The 25,773-nt window shown below is 45.4% G+C and overlaps 1 protein-coding gene across 5 annotated transcripts in view; it reads right to left on the bottom strand.

Annotated features, from left to right (window-relative positions):
• KIF6 (kinesin family member 6) overlaps positions 1-25,773 on the bottom strand; it is a 386,512-nt gene that overhangs the window by 37,251 nt on the left and 323,488 nt on the right. For all 5 annotated transcript variants that reach the window (XM_047860796.1, XM_047860795.1, XM_047860799.1 and 2 more), the window contains one exon: positions 7,701-7,751. In XM_047860796.1, coding sequence (XP_047716752.1) covers positions 7,701-7,751 — 51 coding nt within the window. The remainder of the gene's footprint in view (positions 1-7,700; positions 7,752-25,773) is intronic.

Here is a 25,773-nt window from a genome sequence, read left to right on the forward strand (position 1 = left end):
AGATGCCACTTGGAACCTGCCAATGTCATATTCATGCATTGTTATTTATTAATGATTATTATTTCTATCATTTGTGACAGTATATGAAAAACGTGCCTACAAATAGAGGCAATGGAATGTTCCGGTAGGTCAAGGGATAAATGGAGAGAAAGGTGTGGTGTCAGCCAACACGGATAGCTTGTGTTGGGCGTATCTGTGAGCTCCTCAAGGGCAGCGATGTCCCCACCTCCATCTACCACAGGTAAGATAATTGACTGACCACCTACCCACAAGGGGCCAGGCCAGTCTGCATAGCTTGTGATCAGCGTGCAGCTCCCCAGGGCAGCGCTGTATCTAAGTGGGCAATGTCTGCAGCAGATTTCCTCAGAGACAGCCGTTCAGGCCCTTCCTGAACTTGGGCTGGAAGCGTGCGTCCCCAGAGGGCCAGTCCAGTGCAGGGCAAGGTGGGCAAGAGGAATGGGGCTGGGGCGGTACAGATTATTTACTCCTAGGTCAGTTAGAAATGCTGAGGAATTGGAATGAATGTCTGCCTGGGGCTTCCTTTTCCTTAAAGGCCTCTTTGACCAAAACTTCCTTGTTCAAAAATGTTCAGTGGCTCAACTGCCTATAAGATAAATGCTCAGATTCAAGGCTCTCAGTGAACTGGCCCAACTCACCATTTTAGACTTTCCCTTGACTACTTCAAATCACTCCCCGACAAAGTCCTCTCCCTCCACCCTCCACACACAAAACAAACACATACCACACACACACACACACACACACACACACACACCACATCGCTCCCCCCCCCCATTTCACATACATCCCACACTCAAACCCTACATACACCACCTCCTACACACACACCACATACACACACACACACCCCACATCCCACACCCCCCCACACATACCCCCACATCCCCACCGCCCATATATACCACACACACACATACCCACACACACCACCTCCTACAACACACACCACATATATATACCCCATACACACACACACACACACACACACACACACACACACCACACATCAGCCCCCACATACACCCCCCCACACATACCACATACTCATAGCACACACACAATATACACAAACCTCCACATACACCCCCTCCCCCCCACACACCCTCCACAGAACAACTACCTCCACACTCTTCTCTTGAGTTCTCTGAGGTTCTGAATCCTGCCCATTCCTCATGGTTCAGCCCAGGCCCGTGGCCTTGGTGACAACTGCCAGGGGCCACTTCCTCTGCTGAGTCCCCAAAGCTCTCATGGCCTGTCCCTCTCATCTGACGCATGCCACCTACTGGTAGTGCCACATGTCTTTCAAATTTTAATCACAGGCATTTGGTAGAGTTTCGATGGCGAGCAGAACGAGAGCCTGGCACTGACCCCATATTGCTCAAGAGAGACACTTCAGAGAGAAGCCACAGCCCATGTTGCTGGGGCTGGCTTCGCCTGGTTTTATTCCTGCTCTGTCCAATCATCAGACAGCAGAGTACCTGGAGCAGATTACCTCGGCCGCTCACATAAACGTTTTCAATGAGTTATGCTTTAATGTCAGGCCTCCTGCTCTAACAGAGGGTCGATATAAGAATCATCTGCTTGAACAACATTTCGGTATCTTTTGTAAAACTGCAGTTGAAGAATGTCGTTCACCGTGTCACTCAGTGTCCTTTAATAAGGGTCTGCACAATAAATTCTGGTTTGTGTTTAGTTCCAGAAGAAATTCTATTTCTGCAGATAAATTAGTCCGCTTCCCGTTGTTGGAAAATGAAACCTATGTGGCTCTGGGTGCTTCTCATTTTGCTCAGTGGCTAGATAAGACAGGGTCAAATTTATGGCCTCTGTATAGTAATAGGCTCAGCCGTGGGGTCCAAAAGCACTTACTCCTTCTACTTCTTTTAAATGGACTGATTTTATTTTATGCTCAGATGTCTCATTATACTTTTGCAAGATGTGTGAGTCTGGAAGTCATCTGGGGAGGTATTGATTTGGCCTATTTATTGCCCATGCTGGCTGCTAGGGGTACAAAGATTCATTTGACTGCACCCAGCTTTCCAGGAGCTCACATTTCAGCGTGGAGAATATAGCTATGGAAATACACATTCTAAGACAAGGTGTGTGAGGCTGGGGGACAAACAAGGCTTGGGGAGAAGGGGCCAGGCAAGGCTTCATGGAGGAGGCCAAGGTTGAATTGGTTTGGGGTACAGAGAATAGGATAATATATGTATCTAAATCTTAAATTAGATAAAGAGTTACCTTTTCATGTATTTCCCCTTTACACTGGCTGGAGTAGAAACCCTTTGAAGGCAGGCATTAGATCTTGGTCCCTCTGTGAACTCCACGATGCCCTGAACAGGGCAGAGGACAGTGCAGCATGGGGGTTACAGTATATGCTCTGGACACGCATGTGCATTTGTGTCCCTTAGCTGAGCAAAGTAAGGCAGGTTCACTTATCCCCTTTGGGATTTAACTGTAAGGTGAGGGTAATAGCAGTATCTCCCTCATGGGGATTTTAGGAGCATTAAAGAAGAGACTACATGCAGAGAGCTTAGACCCATGCCGGGCACAGGCTAAGTTCTAAAGAAATGTTTGCCGACCAGCCTCATCTGCATTACCAACAACAGTATACCATTCAGGGTGGCAAGTACAATAAAGAGGGAAAACTGCACATAACTAAATTCTGCAAAGCACTCTCAACTAGCTGAATCTAGTTCAATTAATATCATTTCCAAATAATGCCCAATTAAAAATAGCACTGGGTGGCTCAGTCAGTTAATCGTCTGATTCTTGAATTGGGCTCAGGTCATAATCTCACAGTTTGTGGGTTCGAGCCCCACATTGGCCTCTCTGTGCACAGTGCAGAACCTGCTTGGGATTTCTCTGTCCCTCTCTCTCTGCACACTCATGCTTTCTCTCTGTCTCTCTCTCAAAATAAATAAATGTTAAAAAAAAAGCTTTTATTATTTATTTATTATTTTATTTATTTTAAAATTTTTTAATGTTTATTTATTTTTAGAGACAGAGAGAGAGAGAGACAGAGCATGAGCAGGAGAAGGGAAGACAGAAAGGGAGACATAGACTCTGAAGCGGGCTCTAGGCTCTGAGATGTCAGCACACAGCCCTATGTGGGGCTCAAACTCACAAACTGTGAGATGGTGACCTGAGCTGAAGTCAGACGCTTAACCCACTGAGCCACCCAGGTGCCCCCCCAAAAAACTTTTAAAAAACAGCATTGTTTTCTTGTTTCCTGAAGTGGTGTGAGCAGTAGGCCCTCCTTTAAGTCGGGAGGAACATTTATTTGTTGATCATATTCATAGAACTGGTCACTGCCGTTTCTCTTAAAGGACCCAAGCTCTGGCTGTTGTTACATCAAGAGGCCCCCTCGGCCAATGCCTCCCTTGCCCCACGTCTGTCTTCCCTGTTTTCCCTGTCCACTCACTTTCAAAAGGACCAGGGTTCATCAGGTAGGCAGTAAACGAAGAGAGAACCGGGATCTAGATATTCAATGAGGAAGAGGAGAAGAAGTCCTCCTAAGAGCACACAGACGTGCACAGAACTGGCCTCTCAATGGGCGCTCATCTGTATGCCCCTGCTGTGGCGGTAAACGTTGAACAACTAGCTCTCTGGGGGAAAAGCGCCCCAATTTACAATAACGTTTGTCAATTTCCATGGCATAAACAGTCCCAGTAGGCTGATTTCAAGTGGCCAGTGTGATGTCACTGCATGTGAAACTGGGAAGAGATGCACAGTAGCACACCCTAAGACAACAGTTCCATGATATAGACACGGTAGTGCTAAATAACCTCAAGGGCAGAGATAATAGTAAAATGTAGTAAATGACAGATGGTCCCCGACCTATGATGGTTCAACGTAGGATTTGTTGGCTTTAGGATGGTGCACGAGTGACACCCATTCAGGAGGAACCATACTTCGGGTGCCTCAGCTCCTGCCCGGCCACGTGAACACGGACAACGATTCTGCACCTGCACAACCGTTCTGTTTTTCCCTTTCAGCACAGACTTCAATCAATTACATGGGATACTCAACACTTCATTATAAAATGGGCTTTGGGTTAGATGATTTTGCCCAACTGTAGGCTAATGTAAGTGTTCTGAGCATGTTTAAAGTGGGCTAAGCTGGGGCGCCTGGGTGGCTCAGTCGGTTGAGCGGCCAGCTTCGGCTCAGGTCATGATCTCACGGTCCGTGAGTTCGAGCCCCGCGTCAGGCTCTGTGCTGACAGCTTAGAGCCTGGAGCCTGTTTCAGATTCTGTGTCTCCCTCTCTCTGAACCTCCCCCATTCATGCTCTGTCTCTCTCTGTCTCAAAAATAAATAAACGTTAAAAAATAAATAAATAAATAAAGTAGGCTAAGCTAAGCTAGGTGTTTGATAGGTTAGGTGTATTAAATGCATTTTTGACTTGACGATATTTTCAACTGATGACGGGGTTATCAGGATGTAACTCCACTGTAGGTCAAGGAAGATCTGTAGTTAGGAAGTGATCAGTTTTGAGTATTTGTTGACTTTGTTTTTTAATATAACTTATTTAATATAACTTATTTAATTTAATATAACTTTTTAATATAACTTATTTAATATAACTTATTTAATATAACTTATTTATAACTTATTTAATTTAATTTAATATAATATAACTTATTTATTTAATATAACTAATTTAATTGTTTCTATAATTTAATCTTTTTAATTATTTATTTTGAGAGAGAAAGAGAAAGAATGAGCTGGGGAGGAGCAGAGAGAGAGGGGGACAAAGGATCTGAAGCAGGCTCTGTGCTGACAACAGAGAGCCCAATGTGGGGCTTGACTCACGAACTGTGAGGTCATGACCTCAGCCAAAGTTGGACGCTCAACCGACTGAGCCACCCAGGTGCCCTCTATCATTTAATTTTTAACAACAGCTGTGTTTTACCAGGGATCCCCAAATTTCCAAAATGGTAATGGTCACTCATCTGATGGGTATGGAGCTGGTTCCAGCACACCACTGAATCTGGCTTCCCTCCACCAATCTACAGTCTTCCACATGGCACCTTTCACGTCACCATTAAATCCTTCCTCCTCTGAGATATGAGACTGCCTTTATACGAATTTTCTTGGACATACACCTTCTCTTACATACACAGACCTATTCTTACGCAAAATACGTGAGAAAACCTCTCCTGCTCAGCCTAGCTCTTGACCCCCTCTCACCTCCCCACCCCAGAACAACCAACCAACCTGACCTATGCTTTCACAGAAATCTAGGAATATGGAGGCACAAGAAAGAAACAATACCAAAGGGAATACTTAAAATGGAGGGAGAGGGAAAGTAGAGAGAAGTAGACAAAGGAAGGAGAACAGAGAGGGGGAGGGCAAGAGCAGATGTAGTCACTGCCCCGTTTCTCCAATGGAAGCCTCAACTCAAGAACACCAGGAAACCAAGGACACTGAGCTGTTTTGATTCTCACCAGAGCGGAGCTGTGGGTCCTCGCCCTTGGCCCCGACACTAGCCTGAAGGGTGAGGGTTAAGCAGGAAACGGCTTTATAAACAATCTGTTGCAATGAGAGGTTTCTCTCCATGAGAAGAATTCTGGCACGTGGTCACTGGGGACACGTGAGCGCGGGTGGTTCTGAAGCTCTGTCAGACAAGCTCCTGAGAAGTTTGGACTGAAAACATGGCATTTAACCTCAAAATGGCAGCTGGGAGATGTTAACACTTCTTCTCTAATTGGGATAGTATGCTTTTAAAATAAATAGGTATTTCAAATGCTCTTAATTAGACTTCCATCCAAAGTGCTTTCTCTTTGAAGTCTGCTGATTACTTCAGGCAAAGCTGGGCCCTGTTGAACCTGACACCTGCTGTAATTCAGAAGAAGGCTCCCAGAGAGATGAGCAGAGGAATTAAGGAGAAGCCTGTGGTTAAAGACGTGCAGTCATTTCCCAAAGGCCCAGGCCTGTCTGGGGCTGGGAGGGGTGGGGGCCCAGAGAGGATAGAGCACCTCTGCCCTGAAAGCCCCAATTATTTGACTGATATTTTCCAGTCATTGTTTTTAGTTGCTCGGCATCGTGAAGACTGGAGAAAGGGCCAGATGGCAGCTCTGAGATGTGCGGCCCAGCAACACTCCTCAGGGATGACTCCCCATCTGGTGACCTACCCGTGAGGCCTGAAGGTCACCTTGGCACCACTTCCCAATAGAGGTCCCTGTGCCCTTCCCTAGCCCAGCCAGGGAGCCCTGGATGCTTGCTGGAGGAGGTGCTCAGCTCTGACTCCCTGCCTGCATCTCTGGCAAAGGGAGGCCCAGACCTCCCAGCAGCGAGGCCAACAGTGGGAAGTTCAAGCTCTAGTCAGTGTGCCTCAGACTTCCTTATTCTGTGTTTCTGATGTAACCATTGGCTATTTGATGAGATCATTATTATTACTGAAACTAAACAACCCACTTCCTAACAGTCCAAATTCCTGGGGTCCAATGGGTCATCTTTATGACACTGGGGCGCTCTTCCATCTGCCCTTTAGAGGTCATGGATTTCTCGAACTGTAGGAAATTCTAAGGGCCAGGCTATGTGAAGGGGAACCCTTTGTTTGGAATACATGATTTGCTTATTTAATCAGAGCTCTGTAAGTGTTTGGTCCCAGGCCCACTGGAGAGGAAACAACATGGCCCTGCCCGGGATACCTGCTCCCCCAGCCTTTCTGGGAGCTGAACTTTCCTCCCAAGTGACTTCCTTGGGTCACATATCAAAGGGGGCATTTGCCGAAGATGACTACTGCTTAAAAGGTGCCAAGGTTCTCTTACACTATCACTGTGTTCGTCAGTGTTTACATTATTACTGTATTAAGTGGGCCCATCACTGCTGGCAGTGAAGAGCATGGGGGCTGAGAGTCCCAGGTGTGGACTTGGAGACTTGGGTTCAAATCCTTTTCAACACTTCCTAGCCATGTGACCTTGGGCAAGTCACTGGAACTCCTTCATCTAGAAAATGCACTGACTTCTTAGGACTATCGTGAAGGAGAAAGGAGACCATGCACAAATGGCAGTGCACAGGGGTGGTTCAGAAAACAGTAGCTGTCGGGGCGCCTGGGTGGCTCAGTCGGTTAAGCGTCCGACTTTGGCTCAGGTCACGATCTCACGGTCCGTGAGTTTGAGCCCCGCGTCGGGCTCTGGGCCGATGGCCCGGAGCCTGGAGCCTGCTTCCGATTCTGTGTCTCCCTCTCTTTCTGCTCCTCCCCCGTTCATGCTCTGTCTCTCTCTGTCTCAAAAATAAATAAACTTAAAAAAAAAAATTAAAAAAAAATTAAAATTAAAAAAAAAAAAAAAAAAGAAAACAGTAGCTGTTTTCACCACCAATTGTTGCTGTTAGGATTAGTTAGTAGTAACTCTGGAAAGCTCAGAGTAGAGCCCTGAGGAGCTGGGACACAGAGTGAACTTAGGTTAGGGTGTGGGGTGGAAGGGTTAGGGGGATGAGGCAGCAGCTGAGAAGGTGGGGTGCCAGGTCCTGACAGCTGAGAGCAGCCACACAGGATGGGGTAACTGGTCCTAGAGAGGAGGGGCATCCAAAGGAAGCTGCACTAACTGCAAACCTTGCCTTGCTTAACCTTCTTGAGGGTTCCAGATGGATTATCTTTGAGCTGGGTCTAGGTTTCCAAGACCCTACAGCTTGTATTACCTTCACCTTCTTCCCACAGACTTCACGCTGTACCCACCTAGAGCTACTTGCTGCATATGGCGCTGGGTGATTTCTTCTTTCAAGCGACCTGTCAAAGACACAAAGGAAAACCACTGGTGAGTTTCCTACAGGCTGCAGGAAGACTTTGCCTCAGAACCATGTTGCAAGCAAAAATTAGATAGATAGATAGAGCAAGGAAGACAAGGGTGGACATGGCTTCAAGAAGACCCCTTCCTTTGATGCACTGGATGGTGTTGGAAGAACAGACTGCCATGCTGGGGCCTTGGCTCATCATTGCAAATATGCATTTCACCTTTGGGTTCAATGATCTTTGTCTGTCACTCATAACCTTTGTTGGGCCCTATTCTCTTCAGTATTTCTGTCTATTATTAATGAAGGGGGAGGCAGGACTTGATCTTTTAATAATTTATAGGGACACTTTTAGACCTTTTTTATAAACATTGGGGTACAAGTGCTCCTATGCATCAGCACTCCTGTATCCTTTGGGTAAATTCCTAGCAGTTCTATTGCTGGGTCATAGGGTAGATCTATTTTTAATTTTTTGAGGAACCTCCACACCGTTTTCCAGAGTGGCAGCACCAGTCCATCAACTGATGAATGGATAAAGAAGTTGTGGTTTATATATATAATGGAATATTACTTGGCAATGATAAAGAATGAAATATGGCCTTTTGTAGCAACGTGGATAGAACTGGAGAGTATTATGCTAAGTGAAATAAGTCATACAGAGAAAGATACTGTATGTTTTCACTCTTATGTGGATCCTGGAAACTTAACAGAAGACCATGGGGGAGGGGAAGGGGAAAAAAAAGTTAGAGAGGGAGGGAGGCAAACCATAAGAGACTCTTAAAAACTGAGAATAAACTGAGGGTTGACGGGGGGTGGGAGGGAGGGGACAGTGGGTGATGGGCATTGAGGAGGGCATCTGTTGGGATGAGCACTGGGTGTTGTAAAACCAATTTGACAATAAATTTCATTAAAAAAATAAATCTACTTTTTTTTCTTTGATGCTGTATGAAATTGTGTCAAGTAAAAAAGATGGTGTATTTAGTGGATGATAACCTTAATAGGAACACAGCAATTGATAATTGGGTATGAGACATATGTTATTCCACACTGCATTATTAAAGGTATAGTGTGTAGTTGAAGAGACGTGATAGTGGTATACTCTGCATATGTACTTTGTAGTGGTCAGACCACATTTGGTATTTGTTCTAGGGGTTACTCTTCATAAGGAATGTTAGAAAATATTTACAGAAAATTCTGTTTAGGATGGTGAAGGATCTAAAACCATGGCATATGAGAAATACTCAAGGCCATCTGAGATGTTTAGATTGAGAAGAAAAGACTTGGAGGGAGAGGAGCATCAGAGATCATGACTGTCTTTAAGAATCTGGACACTGGGGCACCTGGGTGGCTCAGCTGGTTGAGTGTCCGACTCTTCATTTTGGCTAAGGTCATGATCTCAAGAACCATGAGATTGAGTCCCACTTGAGGCTCTGTATTGACAGCACAGAGCCTGCTTAGGATTCTCTCCCTCTCTGCTCCTCCCCTGCTCTCTCTCTCTCTCTTCCTCTCAAAATAAAAAAAAAAAATAAACTTAAAAAAAAATCTGAATTGTCATTTGGACAACAAAACAGATTTATTTTTGTCCTACTCTTGAGGGGAGAAGTCAAGTTGAATAAAAACAGACTAGGGGCTCAATAAAGTTCACAATGAAGTTCACAATGAAGACTGTCTCAATGTGGATTAAGTTGTCTCAAACTGGACTACATTTCCTGGCAGAGCAGTGGGTCCCTTCCTGACAGTGCTCTAGCAGAGGCTAGATGACAATCTATGGGGCATTAAAGCAAGAACTCTTGCCCTGGGTAGGAGTTGGGGCAAAGTGACCTCCAGGGTTCCTCCATGTCTACTGCAATTCTATGACTTCGTGCTGGAAAGAGGGGTGAAGCATCCGCCTGGGAGTTTGTTTATATCCAAGGGCTCAGCACACTTGTTAAAATGTCAGTGCTGTCTGCATTACATGTCCCATTTGGGAGATGTGATCAGGCCACTGTGGACTCTGAGAAGGCCTGGGAACTTCACCGCTCCCTTGTCTAATGTATTCCTTTCTTCATGTAGAATATATTCAATACCTCAAAGTTTTCAAAAGATGAGTAGATGATGAAGCAGTCACAGGAGACCCCATCACTCATTGGAAGATTAAGGGCACTTCTAGAATGTTATGACTGGGAGGGACAGCAGAGGTCATTCACTTCAACATCGCACCCAATTCAGGAATCCCTTCTACTTGTATGACTTGTATGTATCCAGGCTGTCCCACTGATTAAATTGTATAGAAGGAATTACTGATGTGATATTGACACCTGCTTCCCTCTACCTTCCAGATTTGGACGTGGTCAGCTCTCTGGGACAGCATAGAGGAGGGGTCCTCTCTCACTGGCAGTGAGGAACTGAGGAGGCCATGATTTCTCCACTTGGACTTGTCCTCTCTACGTTCAATGTCATCAGTTCCTTCAGCTCCTCTTGGAGACCACTGTCTCCAGGTGTGTCATAGAGCAAGTCTGTGCCTTGGTTTCCATGTGTCCCCAATGGAGAGGATTGTGCCCAGATAGGAAGCCAAGGATTGGGCATAAGCAGTGACTGCACCCTAATTCCAAGTGGGAGAGGGGAAGAATTTAGGGAATGTGTTGAGCGGGAGGTGGAGAAGTGCAAATATGGCTCTAGGGTGAGAACCAGACCAGCCTGGTGCTAGCAGGAAAATGACCTGAAACCCAGGCCAGCCACAGCCACAGATGGGATCTTGTCCCCACTCTGAGCAACATGACGTTTACTGTCCACATCAGCAGGGGAGAGGAGTTGGGAGCACAGGGGTGGTGCTGGGCTGAGACATAGCACATGCATTCCTCAAATAAAAGGAGGCACAACTGTGACAAATACAACATACCACCTAAAAACAGCTCTAGACTTGGAGTAGGTCATTAAGAGCCTTTTCATGCTGCTGTGGTGCCCAGACTCTGGCCTGGGTATCTGGCGCAGGTGACTTACTCCACGAGTGCCTTCCGTGTCTGGCTACCTCCTTCCTGGGGAGACTGGACAGTGTCTTGCTGCTTTGGAGGGCACACTGGGTCGCATTCCTCTTTGGGAAACTACCTCCCCAATGAGACTCCTGCCATCTTGTCTCCTTGACCACGGGCCTACCCAATGACGTACCTTCTCAACGACATGCTCCTAACTTCACGCCTCACCCCTGTAAGTGCTCAGCCTCCTATGTCACGACTTCCCCTGCTCCCATTGGAATGACGGGCTCCCTTCCCCAAACCCAGGGGAAGCTATTTTGCAATGACAGGGTTAAGGATCTTCCATAGCTTCCAGCCTGGGAACAGTTGCTCATGTAAATAAAGAGGAGGATTTGCCACTGAGGACTGTCAGTTCTGTAACCTCCACAAACAGAAATGTCTACTCCCAGAACAATGAGCCATCCCCTTGATAATGCTACATATTGATAAAGGTAGGTTTTAAATGTATGTAGCGATGCTCAATTTGGGTGGAATGGTTAACATCACCTACCACATGGCGATTTTTGTTTTTGAGATCTTCCCAAACAAGCTTCTAAAAATAGCCTTATGGCTGATACCTAATTGCATTTTCTAACAGAGTCATTCTTCATGTGAAGATAACAGTCTCTGGAATCGACTGGATCTTGCATTTCCGCAGGTTTTGGCAAAAGAAGGAGTTGAGGGGGATTGCAGAATTCACTCAGCATGCAGCTTGCTGTCATTAGCATGGTGATAAATTTGCTGGTTTTGGCCTGGGTTCCTGGACACATCTTCATGCCGAAGTATGGAAAAGAGATGAAACAGAAACAGAGAACTCCCAGCCTGAGGCAGGAGATGGTCAGGGAGGAAGCTGGGGCGGCAGTGGTGGGGGGCAGGGGGGCGGTGGGAGGAGAAGGAGGGAAGGCTCCGCTTGTAGGAACATGGTGGTAATTAGTAATCTTGTCTCCAATAATTTACAACAGAGGCCACAAACACCTTCTCTCTCTTTCTGGTTCATTGATCGCCAGAGTGGGGATGTTAGCAGGGGTGTGGTGGGGTACCTGGAGCCTGCAACGTGGGGAGCTCCAGAGGAGACACATTACCTTAGAAACCACCACGTGCAGGGCAGCATGGTGTATGGTTTTTCTGTACCAAGTAGTTCATATGAAAAGTATTAGCATCATGCAGAAGCAACACTTTTTTTTTTTTTTTACAGTTATCATCTTTTGGATAGAACCATTTTCCTTAAAATTCACATTTTATTTTGCATGCTGGTTAGTTTGAACTTGGTTGCCAAGTGAAAGCTGTGTAGCTGGTCCAGAGCAGAGCTCTTCACTTCTGACTTTCCCAGTATGGCCGTCTGCAGGCTGCTCGTGCAGTTTCTGTGATGCGGTGCTTTACTGAGGATGCTGACATCACTATCAAATGGTAAATATTTATCGCTCACACACTATATTAAGCACTAAGTGCTGTGGAATACACAAACTAGTTAAGAAGTCTCTTCTAGTTCAAGGAAGCCAGCACGAGGGGCGCCTGGGTGGCTCAGTCGGGTAAGTGTCCGACTTTGGCCCAGGCATGATCTCATGGTCCGTGGGTTGAGCCCCGCGTGGTGCTCTGTGCTGACAGCTCGGAGCCTGGAGCCTACTTCGGATTCTCATGGCAGATCTTGCTCTTCCCTCATGGATGGTTTGCTTTCCCGCTGAGCCTGGGTCTGGCTCTTCAGCACAGCACTTTGCACAGCTATCTCCAGTCACTGGGAGTTGGACTCCAGATGAAGCAAACCTCTTTGCCATTTTGGTTAAACTGGAAGATTAATTACAATCTTGTAGATACATAGAGTTAGGTTCAAATCCCAACTCTGCTACTTCTAGTAGGAAGTAGGTTCCTGTTAGGTTATGTAACATCTCTAAGCCTCAATTTTATCATTTGAAAAATGGGTTGTAATAGAACAACTGGGATAATATCTGTTTTACCATATCTCAAGGCTCTCGGGAGGATGAAGGGATAACGTATCAACCTATGTGACATGCCAGACTAGTTTTAGGGACGAAAGCACTTTCAGACATATGGAAAGGATACTATATTCATAAGATGCCAGCCTGAAGGGCAAGTGGCAAAATGTCAAATCAATGGTGGATGTAAATTTAGAGGAGGAAAGGCAGGTTAGTGGCATTAGGAAAGGCATCATCACCACAGGTGAGCCTTGGGTGGATCCTTAAGGGGGCAGAGGTGTTAAGGTGGGGATGGGAAAGGATTGCAGGCAAAGAGAACCGTGGGGGCAACAGGGAGGAGAAGGCCAGGCATAGCTCGTTTGGGGCAGGGATTTGGAAGGGAGGGTTTGAGTGGAGAAGTAGGGCTGGGCGGGGGGAGGCTACTGGCAGGATCCTCAGTCATTATTTTTTTTAATGTTTATTTATTTTGAGAGAGAGAGAGAGAGAGAGAGAGATCAAGCACAAGTGGGGGAGAGGTAGAGAGAAGTGGGGAGAGAGAATCCCAAGTAGGCTCCATGCTGTCAGTGCAGAGCCCGATGCAGGGCTCGAACTCACAAACCCTGAGATCATGATCTGAGCTGAAATCAAGAGTTAGGTACTTAACCGACTGAGCCACCCAGGAGCCCCATTAGGGGCTCTGGACCTAAGTAAAAATCTGTTCTTCTACTTGACTATACTACTATATAACATCTGGGTAAAAACAAAACAAACTTCAGTAGCAGGATTGGGGTGAGGGGAGAATACACAGAATTATGTTGCCTGACTGAGGGGCCTTTTTGAGGGGGAAGGTCTAGTAAGTGCGTCTGAATTCAGAGTGTTGATTTCAGCTGTGGCGTGGGATGCCGATTTCTTTGTACTCTAACACAGGGGACTGTGATTACCAAAAGGTTAGATTCCCTAAAGACTGTTTGTAAGGCTATTTGTAAAATTAATGGGCCTAGCACAAATTATGTGTTTAATCCTTAGATGAATTTCCAACAAACAGGACTATGTAAATCCTTTGAAGCCTTCAAATCAAGTGCAGGCATCTCCTCCTTGCTAATATCTATTTCATCAGGTTGTATCTAAACTTGTTTGTATAATTTGAAAATCGACTGAGGCATAGCAATGGGGAATAAAATCAAACAGGAGACTAATAAGACTTTGCTAGATTAGATTTCAAGAGAGATCTCTGAAGACCAGAAGTGGGCCAGAAATGCAAAATGGTAAGTGGAGTCTGGGCTTTTAGCTGGCAGGGCTCCAGGTCCAGAAGCAGGAAGATGACTAAAAGGGCAAGACACAGACTGAAGCTGCAGGGTGGGGTGAGGATCCCCTGCCCCCACACCTGTGGCTGCAAGGGGACCGAGGAAAACAGAGTGCTCCTAGGTGCTGCCTAGGGCTGTGGTTCCCTTCCTACTGCAAGCCCATGGAGGAAGAAAGGAACACATTCAGCCTCTCTCCGTTGCTACACCAAGCTGCCCACTGACGCTCTGACCAGATGGGCCACATCCCAGTATCCCTGTGGAGCAGTGACTCCGAATTGTCTTCCAGACTCGGCGGGGGGAGGGGGCTTGAGGGTCTGTGAGACAGAGAGGGATGAGCACAAAGGGACAGAAAGAGAAAGAAATCAAATGTGTTTCATTAAAAATGGACCTGCCCACAAAAATGCCAAAATGTATGAATAAATCTAATGCTAAAAACGATAGTAAAATTAATAGCTGGAACATGAATTCATTACAGATGAAAGTAATTTTCTGGAGAGACAGATACAGACATTTATTAATGCACACCCACAAAGGGCTGAATTAGTCTTACTCTTTAGATTACAACATATTATCTTGTCAGTATGAGCAAAGCCCTGCATGTACGTATGTACGTATGTATGTATGCGTAGGTATGCACATGTGTATCTACATACGTGTGTACATGTGTGTTTATCTCCGTGCCTTATGCCCCATCCCTAATTCCGATCCCCCTATGCCTCTAATAGGTGGCCATTACAATTTGTGTTCAAGTTTTCTGTGCAATTTTTAAGCTATGAAAGTAATATTGTGCTACAGATCTCATTCTCTTTCGTACTGATTTATCGGTACTGTGTTTTTGACATCCACCCACGTTGCTGTATGCGCATCTAGTCCTCAGTTTCTAACTACTACGTACATTGCAGAGTGTGTACTCCAACCTTTTAACTTCCCTTCCCCGAGGGGAGAACAACGAGATTGCCTCCCACTCCCACTAACACAAACGGTGCTGTGATGGCCGCGCTGGAACACGGAATCTCGCACGTCTGCAAGAGAACCCCCCTGCCAGCTTTCAGCTGATCTGTATTAATTTGAGGTGCTGCCTCCATAATGATGGTGCCACTCAGCACTTCCAAGACAGACTTCAAAATAAGTATGTTGAGCATACTCCAGGAGACTGATGACAGCTTAAGTTTTCTTTAAAAAAGAGTAAGAAATCATACAACAAATAGGTATGAATAAGAAAGGTGGAGTGGAAAGACGTTTTGAGATGAAAGATAGAGGCATGACATAAACAACCAAAAACAATAGAGGGAACAAGGGGATAAACCCCAAGCAGGACAATTTTAAAGGTGAATTCGTGATTGGAAAGATAATATGGAAAAAGACACCCCAAACCCACCCCAAACATGGAATGGAGAGCAAGACAGGAAATGGGAAAAGGGAGTTAAAAGTCCCAGAGGGGAGACGGACAAGCATCACCAGGTGTCTGAGGAGAGTTCTAGAAGGAGGGAAGGGGGCATGGTAAAGGGGCAGCATTGAAGGAGACCCCAGGTGTGTTTTTCCAGAACTGAAGAAAGATGTGAGCCAGAGGGTTGCAGGTGCACTCTGAACACGGAGCGGTGCAAATGAAGACAGACCCACCCTGGACACATCACAGTGCAAGTGCTGACCTTCGGTGAAGAAGAGCCACTGTTCCCAGCTGCCAGTGGACCTGTGGCAGAATTCCTTAGACAACAGCCCACGTCTCAACCACAGCAAGGGGTGATGGGGACAATGGAGGGAAGTAAACTGTCAACCTGAATTTTACACACAGTCCAACATTCATTCCTTGATGAGGGCACACCAAAGACATTTTCTGTCATAAGAGGATTAAGAGCATTTACCACTCACAGATGACTGCTCCCCAAAAGGGAGTCAAGTGAGAGGCAACCAAGCATGGAGTATATGGACTCTGGAGCCAGGTGCCCTAGTTGGCATACCAGCTGGGCTACCTACTGGGCACTGTCGTGCTAGCTACTGAGTGGCCGTGTGCTTCAGTTTCCTCCTCTACGAAACAGGGATAGTACTGGTATCTGCTGTGAGGAGTGAATTAGGTCACATACGCAATGTGCTCAGAAGAGTGCCTAGGATATATAAGAACTGTGTAAGTGTAGAAAGTTATTATGATGATCAGCAAGAAGAAAAATTAATACAGAGAAATACGTAGGAGAAAGGAACAGTGATGAATATAAAAAGTACTAAATATTTAAGGAAAAATACTTAACCACTGACCATGAAAACTGTGTGCGTGTGTGTGTGCGCACGCGTGTGTTGTGTGAAAACTGAAACTTTAAGCAACAATAACACGATGGAGATAAGGTGAGAGGATGTTCAATGGGGGAGTTAAAACAAGCTATAGCCCTGGATGTGGGTGGGTGGAGGGTATATCTGGAATAACTACAGGCATTGTTATAGTTACTTTTTAACTCTAGAAGAACAAAAATACATACATACTATAACAGCCAAATCAATAGAGGATCAAAAAAAAAGGCAGCAGGAGGGCTGCAGGGAGGGAATGCCAAGATTTTAATAATTCAATAGAGCAGAAAAGGAGAAAAAGCAAGCAAAGAAGACAATGGGGAACAAAGGGCGTAAATGATCCTGTGGTCAAACAATGGCAAGAGCCTTACATACATGTGTATATAACTGTGTGCACACATGCGTGTGTGTGGCCATATGAGCATGGAGGTCATGTGGACGGACACCCACAAAGCTGTTAGGATGGGTTACCGGAGGATGGAGAATGAACTGGGTAGGGGAGGCAGGAGCCAACAAGAGGAAAAAAGAAGGGTACGTATGATTTATGATTTATATAAAAGTCTGTGTATATTTATAAAAAGAAATTAAAATTTAAAAACCCACTGCAATTTGCTTCCTTGAGAGGGAACAGGATGTTACTACAGCATGCTGACAACCGTGTTTGGGTCCCTGCTGCACAGTGATGTCATCTGTCATGGGTGCTGACTGAAAATGTTCACAGCCCGGGTCCCAGTGCCAGGACAGGGGGTGATGAGGAATCCCAGCTTACTTGTCAGTCCTCTGTTATCATCCTGGACCACATACAAGAAAGGTAAGAGCAGAAGATGGACAGTCAGAGGAAGCCCAGCCCTTCCCAAGTCAAGGAAGCCTTTGGTTGCTGCAGTAAACCAAGGGATCTCCACCAGCCTGGGCTGGGGGAGGCCCCTGAGAAGCCCTCAGCCCTCCCTTGGAACAGGGAAGATGGGTCCTTTCCTGGATTCCCCAAAGAGAAAGGTTCAGTGACGGGGCACTGAGTGGGAGGCCATGAATGGTCTAAATGCCGGGCAAATGTTTTTAAGCCTTCTCGTTCCAACATGACATTTCAATTCTCCAGATTTCAAGACTTTTCTTCCCCTTGGTAACATTATTAAGTTGCAGAGAGAGGAAAAACATAGCTCATTCTTAATATCAATAATTTCAAGAAAAACACATGGTAACTTGCCTTGATTTTCCCCACTGGGATTTTCTCAAGAGCACCCCGTCACCTTGGCCCTATCTTGCAAAGGAGGATGTGCCCCATAATTGATGAGCATTTCAGCTTGGGATGAAAACACCAGACAGCAGTCTGGGCTTCAAGACAGCTCCTTTCTTATCACCAGGACAGTACATGATGATCACATTTTGGGGGAATGCTCTCATTTATAAAAAATGACCAAATTATACCATGTCTGGGAGACCTGATTCTTTTCCTATGGGATATTCATTCCAGCTACCCAAGTAATCATAATAATCATAGGAGATTAGCACATTCTGTCTGAAGCTTAGGCATTTGGCTATTATATACACTTAATTAAGCTAAGGAGTTTATTGATATCACTATTCCAGTATGTGATAATATTCCATAAACATATTCAGAGAATTAAGTAAATTAGCGCATTTGTTAAAAGCTCAAATAAATGTGCAAGTAGGTAAGCACAAGGAAAATTTTCAGCTCAGCAACCAGCATGAATTGTTAAATACTAACCATCTCAGGGAGCTGAGGGCTCATGATTGTGTTGGCATCCATTCAAAAGATGTTACTTTAGATGCTTGGAAAGTCTTATCTCAGCAAGGGAAGGATATAACCAGCTTTCAAGACCCGCCCTGGAGGAGTAACTATAGACCACAATCCTTTTTTCCATTTGAAGACGTGGCTCTGGTTTCTAGGGCTGCTCTCGGGGGCACAGGGAGGGTCCATACAGCATGGCCTCTGGTTTTTATCCTGAAGCTCCAGAGGTAGCACAGGGGACACTCCCAGAGGAACCTGGGCACATTCAGGCTCCTCTGCTCCAGTGTGGGTGGGTCAGGCATAGTCTACTTCTTCCCAGTGCCCCTAGCTCACACTGGAGGCTAGTTTGTACTAGCCCCTCATGAACCATGGAGGTAGGGGGCAGAGCTCACTTAAAGGGTGTAAAGTAAACCCCAGGCACTAAGATGTTTGATTTGGCAGTGTATCTAGTTTTTAGATGGATTTAAACATAAAAACATTTTACAAATGTGGGACCCCACATACAAAACCTCTGCCTTCTGATCATTACCCTCAAATTCACCATTACTTTCATTAGTAGCTGGGTCTTTCATATTCCTTTATATAGTCAAATATGATTGATTTCTGTAATTGGAAGTAAATGACTTTTTAATAAGCTTGCTTGAAATGCTGATAGTAATAGTCCTCTGTTTTCAGGGCCTGGGATGATTACTACCCTCATCTTTTTATTGTTTTTTTTTTCTTCCAGAAAATAGCACTAGAACTCTTTTCTCTTTTTTTTTATTAAAAAAAGTTTTTAATGTTTATTTTTGAGAGAGAGAAGGGTGGGGAAGGGCAGAAAGGAAGGAGATACAGAATGTGAAGCAGGCTCCAGGCTCTGAGCTGTCAGCACAGAGTCCTACATGGGGCTGAAACCCACAAACTGTGAGATCATAACCTGAGTCAAAGTCAGATGCTTAACTGAATGAGCCACCCAGGTGCTCCAGGACTTCTTCTCTTTTTGTTTCTGTTATGGCTACATATTATCGAAGAGGAGAGGGGAAGAAAGAGAGAGGCAAAGACTTGCTGACCATTTTGCAGAGGATGCTTTACGGAAATGACATGGTTCAGGGAGAATATGGTTTCCCCTCCCTGAAAGTGAGTTCTGCCTATATGAAATGCTAGTATGTGTGGCTCTATTTCTGTAAGAATTTTCATCCCTGCTGCTCATTTTGGGGGGAGAAGTGGAGAATAAGGAAATCCAGGGAGTTAGGATCAGAAGGAGGCAAAGTAGATAGCAAAACTGGAAGGGAGGTTTCTGCAATGAAGCCCTGGGAGAGATGAAGCCAGTTGAAGGGGGAAGTACATACAGCCTGAGAAGCACCTTCTTCATTCATCAGAAGGAGCAGGGTGGAGGGGATTGGGGAGTTGGAACGTGTGTAAGCAGGGCTGATGGCACAGGTTTTGGTGCTGTGTCTCTGGAGAGTCAACTACTCCCAAGTGGTAAGATCAGGCAGTGAACACTCAGAAGAAAAGTGGACAAAGAGACGGAATTGCCATAAAATGCAAAGATAAAAATAACTTACAAGCTTCATGTTGAAACTTTTGGGACAAGAGTTCCTGAAAAAATTTCAGCATATTAAGGAATGGTAAGTGGAAGTTAAATATACACAACTCATTATGACAAACTGAAGATTAATTAGATGCTGTTGTATGTTCTTTAGCATCTTCTTGGCTTTAGTGCTTTGTTCTGGTGAATATACAAATATTTGTAGGGCCTGTCAGAGGTTGACTTGCAAACTTAATTTAGTTTTTTCATATAAAGGTTTAATACTTAATTGTGGATTTTCTTATCACAGGGATGTTCGGGTCCCTCAGGGCTGGGGATGGATGGACAACTGTACTCTACAAATTAGACAGCATATGTCCTAGGGCACAGCAATTGTTGAGAACTCTCATTACGGCAGAAGCTGCTTTCTGTTCAGCTCATGGAGTGTGTTGATCATCAGCTGCTCTGGGGGCCTAACAGGGGCCAGGACAGCAGACCTTCACATTCTTTGAACTTAGGGAGATTAGAATTTTCAGAATTAGGAACAGATTCTGCCTCCTACAGAAGAGTCTAGATATTATCATCAAGGCAAACAGCTGTGTTTGAGATAATCTAATCATTTAGTGGACCACTTGAGGTCCATATATATAAGGCTAAGTTCCACTCTTCTTGAAGAAGCTCTAAAAACGAGATAACCCAAATGCAGGTGTTTCAGCATAAGAGTTAGGTGTTCTGTGTTCAGAAACACACACTGGCTGTATTTTTTCTAGCAGAGCTATGTGCCCGTGCATCTTGAGAATTTCTTTTCCCTAAATCTAGGATTTGTGCTTAGATGGTATGATGGTTAATTCTATGGGTCAACTTGGCTGAGGTATGGTGTCCAGATGTTTGGTCAAATACCAGTGTGGATGTTACATTTACATGTGATTAACATTTATATCAGCCAATTTTAAATAAAGCAGACTACTACTGCCCATCATGTGGATGGGTCTTATCCAGTTAAGTTGATGTTGTAACTCAACTCTTCCCTGGGTCTCCAGCTATAGACTTAGCCTGCAGAATTTGCACTTGCCATCCTCTACAATTACATGAGTAAGTTCCTTAAATGAATCAGTTCTTTCTTTCTCTCTCTCTCTCTCTCTCTCTCTCTCTCTCCACACACACACACACACACACACACACACACACTATTGGCTCTCTGTCTCTGGAGAAGCCTAGTACAGATGGCACGGGTGCATGTTCCTGTTCAAGAACTTGTTCTAGTGCTTTTCAAGCAAGACAGACCAGAGTGGCATAAATGTGCAGGTCTAGTCTGGTCTTCACCTTGCACATAAATGAAATTTCTCATTTAGGTACTGAAGGGTAATCATCAAAACACGGGAAAGACACTACTGGTATTTAGTGAGCTGCATGTGGTCCTGCACAATAAAGAACTCTCCAACTCAACAGGCCAATGGCATCCCCATTGAGAAAGGACTGGCAAAGAGCTGGTCACCGGGTGCAGCCTACCCAGACTAGCGACTTGCTTGTGTCATTTAAGACTGAATAGCCCAGAGTTTGGGAAAACAAAGTGCTGTGAACTATTTGTCAGCGCTAAGAGTTCAGACAGTGGACTTAGAGAGAGTGAATATATAAAGGGGACGTTGGACCTGGAGACCGAAGCAGGCCTTGGAATGCCTGGCTGAGGCCCAGAGCCACCGGGTGAAAGCCCTCCGAGAGCTCCACTTCCAGAAGTAGCAGTTAGCTATTCTCCCACAGGCATTTCCATTAGCCCGAGCCTTTGGTAAGTTCTTAGAAAAGTCCGCCTGGCCTAGTCAAATGTGGCAGCCAGGGAAGCAGGATCCCTGGGGCTGGAGCAGTGGCTGCAAGCAATGCCACCATCAATGGACAGCAGGCCCAGCATATGGTAGCCTCTGCAGTGTGGACAAAGATGAGGAAGCCAGGGAAAATGAGGGATCCTAGGCATGTACGGATGACAGAGCATCTAAGAGGCCGTCCTTGGGGATCCTCTCAGGATCAGTCTGGGGACTTGTTTTGAGATGAATGGACTAATTTTTATCAGGAAAGCCAGTAGGGACTTCAGCCATAATAATCTGGGAATAAAAACAGAGAACCAGCCGTGTTTGGCTGTCACTGGCTGGTGAGGCCAAGGATACACATGTGAGACTCACTGGGAGGATCTTCCTCTGATGCTGTCCCCAGTCCAAGAACAAGAATGGAGGGCCTTTAGGGGCACGTGAGAGGTAAGAAGGCCTTGCAACTGGAAAAGGAAAGCATCTTTCAAACATAGCCTGGATGAGTCTATTCCTAACTGATGCCAATCCGAACTCCCAAATTTCTCAAGAAATGAGATCTGGTTAAATTTGTTCTTTTTTGCCCTTCTTAAAAGTATCAAATGGGGTGTCTGGGTAGCTCAGTTGGTTAAGCGTCCAACTCTTGATTTTGCTTCAGGTTATAACCTCACGGTTGTAGGACTGAGTCCCACATGCTCAGCATGGAGCCTGCTTGGGATTCTCTCTCTTCTTCTCCCTATGCCCCTCCCAGTCCTCACTCTCTTTCTCAAAAAAAAAAAAAAAAAAGTTAAAAAAATATCAAAAGCTAATATTTTGCAGACGGCTTTATGCTGGCCACGCTGGCCAAGCTTTGTGGGGTCCAAAACAAACATACCTGATCTACATTTGGTCAGCATTGGGAGGCCCTAGAAGCCCAAGGAATTAACAGAGGAATCCAAGGATTGTTCCTTATCCCATAAGGCCTCAACTTGAAATAGTTCTTGCTTTGCAGAACTTGTGTGAGTGTGGCAAGGAGGGGGAGCAGGGCTGTGGGGAAGAAGCTTGTGAATCCACTCAGGTTCCTATAAAAGGATTTTGATGCTGATCTGTCACTGGAAACAGATCTGACTCCTTCTTCATGGTGATGAATATTTATAATCTTTTCTCCTCATAGTCCAGGGTGTCAATGAAGAGTGAATACATGTGACATGCAGTTTTTGGTGAGAACTTCACTCTGGGCCTTAGAATGCTGTCTGTTGCAGACGATATGCTTGAGGTAATAATTTTCTGTACCACAGAATTGCAAAGATCTGTTTTCTGCAGAATTACGTGTTAGCAGACTGGTGTGAATGATCCTTTGGGGGCTGTTATTTTAACAAGGAGGGGGCGTTTCCTGGAATTGGTAGTTTTTACCTGGATCTCAGGAAATCATCAACTGTGCTAATACAATAGATGAATGATGGGTGAGTTAAGATCTTGCATATACAGCAAGAAAGTGACAGCTACAGATACAAACAGAGCACCCCTGATTCCTATCAGTGTGACATTGTCAATACTGATGGTGACATCTAGGAAGCTCTCAAAGGGGCCTCAGGGCTTCCTGCAGTTTCCCAACCCACTTCAGCCCTCTCAGATCCAGCCTGCATAACCCCGCTCACAGTGTTCTCCATATTCCCTGTGCCATTTCAGTTGTGGTGACACCCTATCTTAATGTGGCATCTTCCAGGACAAGGAGCTTATTTGGGAAGTGATCCCTGGACAAACTGATAAGAAGGTGGGGAAGTGAGACAGGGAGAGAAAGCAGCCAGTAAGGGGGGCAATGGCAACCCAGCAGTCACTGTGGCCAAAGTCCAGTTCAATGGCACTGGGCACCTCTGGGGACAGTGGAGGACAACACCTCCAAGTTGTGCCCCTTGGGGTGAGGGAGGTGGGGTGTATATACACCAACTTCCAATAGACATCAGTTGAGGACTCCTGGGGCAGGGAGAGGTGTTAATTCCCTGCAACTAGCCCACTCTACATGCTAGTGTGCACACATATAGTACTCAAGGGTGAGGCTCTGACAGCATCTGCCCTATCCTGTATTTCTTGTTCTTCAGCCTCCTTGTCTGAGAAAGATCAGTACCTCCTACGGCTAATGTAGTCTCTTAAAAATAGAGCTTAATTCTCTGGCAACCAAGCCAGCAGAGAGAGAGAGAGGCAGAAGAAATTAAATATTCCAGCCAGTCTGCTGCCTGATTTCTTATAGGCCTGGCTAGTATTATGGGGGCTAGATTTTCTGACCTAGCAGATAGGAATGCCTGTAGCAGCTACTAGCTTTCTACTGACCATATTTTAATAGAAACCAGACTGCCAGAACCTTGGCTCCCATTCTGCATGCTGGGGTAAGTTACTATCTCTCTTGCTGCCTCTGTTTCCCTTTTCGGGGGACACCTTGGAAATGAAGCTCTGACAACAGAAGCTCCTTAACGCTTTTCCTGGGAGATCAGCTTTCACGTGATACAGTGGAAGGAAGGCAGTGACATGCTGCCATGGGGGTAAATGCCACTTCCCCAGCAGAGGTGGGCTCCATCTGGGGGCATGAGGGACTCGAGCCATTTTGAGGACTCACCTTAGAACAACACAAACAATGCATCCTCCTCGGCCTGGGTCCCTGGGCCTGTTTTACTCACTCTGTGCTATGCCCAATAGAAACTGGCAGCTATGTAGGAAGTCAGGGAAAGACATGTCTGGCTGCGGGGTGGGTAGGGGGCAGTGCTCCATGAAATGCTGCTATGTGCAGAACTACTAAAAAATAAGCAAACTGACTTTAAGTGAGACAGAGACCAAAAAATCTCCTGACACGTGTTTAAGAAACCCACAGAATTTGCTGGGTTGAGCATACAAGGAGAAATTGTTTCTAGATGATTATCTCTGATAAGATGTCTCCCAATCTTTCACAGGACACTCATTTGTGGTCACCTGCTACTCCACCAACAGAGCCAGGCTGAGAAGCCCTCACCGTGTGGTATTTTATGGGGCTCGACACAGTAGCCCCAGGGCTCAACCATAGGAGTCTTCTTTGTCCTACTTCTCAGCTGTTCTATAAGCACCCCAAAGCTTATAAGGCTGGGACTCTTGGGATTTGTGTGCCCCCCACACAGCCTTGAACTTCACAGATGCACGACCATTGTCAAATAAATCAATCACAGGACCTAGGGTTTCCACTGATATTCCTGATCAGAGAAGTCCTCAGTGTCCTCCTCTCTCACTTCTAATGCCAAACTGCCCAAACTCAGGAAAAACTGTGGTAAAGACTGTTACTCTGTTCAGCCTGAATAGTTCACCAACCCTGTATCCTCAACCCACACACAATTGCCTCAGGCACCCTTTCTCTAGAAATTAAAAAAAAAATAATTCTGTTCTCTGCATAAGATTCATTTCAAAATTATAGCTGAGGTACACTGTTTATATTGCCTCCTGTCTTCTTTCTTTGGTGGACTCATACTTTTATTTTATTATTATTTATTTATGTTTATTATTTATTTTTAATGTTTATTTATTTTTGAGAGAGAGAGAGAGAGAGAGAGAGAGGGTGGGGGAGGGGCAGAGAGAGAGGGAGACATGGAATACAAAGCAGATTCCAGGCTCTGAGCTGTCGGCACAGAGCCCGACGCGGGGCTCAAACTCATGTACTGTGAGATCATGACCTGAACACAAGTTCAGGACATTTAACCGAGTCACCCAGGTGGCTTTATTTTTAGAAAAAGTATGCACATGTGTGCGAGCCAGGGAGAGGCAGAGAAAGAGGAAGACAGAGAATCCCAAGCAGGCCCCACACTGTCAGTGCATTACCCGACACAGGGCTCAGTCCCACAAACTATGAAATCATGACCTGAGCTAAAATCAACAGTTGGATGCTTAACCCACTGAGCTACCCTGGTGCCCCTTATTTTTTAATTTTATTTTTATATTAAATTAATATAGTATAAAATTGACTTGGGTGTGTGTGTGTGTGTGTGTGTGTGTGTATTACTGGGCTGTTCTATGAGATTTAACACATATACAGATTTGCGTAACCATTATCTCAATCAAGATTCCCCCAAGTTCTGTGCCCCCCAAAGTCCCCTCATCCTGCCCTGTTGGAGTCATACCCTCCTCCACCCCTGCTTGCCATGACTATAGTTTTGCCTTTCTCAGAATGTCATATAAATGGAGTAAGAGACTATAAAGCTTTATGAGACTGGCTTCTTTTACTCCTTACAATGCCTCTGTGGTTTTGTGTGTGGTTATATGTGTCAGCAATTTGTTCTTTTTATTGCCCAGTAGTATTCCGTTGTATGTACACAGTTTATCCATTCACTTGTTGACGGACACTTGGGTTATTTCTCACTGTTGGCCATTAAGAAGAGAACTGCTATTGGGGCGCCTGGGTGGCGCAGTCGGTTAAGCATCCGACTTCAGCCAGGTCACGATCTCGTGGTCCTTGAGTTCGAGTCCCGCGTCGGGCTCTGTGCTGACAGCTCAGAGCCTG

The sequence above is a fragment of the Prionailurus viverrinus genome, chromosome B2 (assembly GCF_022837055.1).
Source record: "Prionailurus viverrinus isolate Anna chromosome B2, UM_Priviv_1.0, whole genome shotgun sequence".
Classification (NCBI taxonomy): domain Eukaryota; kingdom Metazoa; phylum Chordata; class Mammalia; order Carnivora; family Felidae; genus Prionailurus; species Prionailurus viverrinus.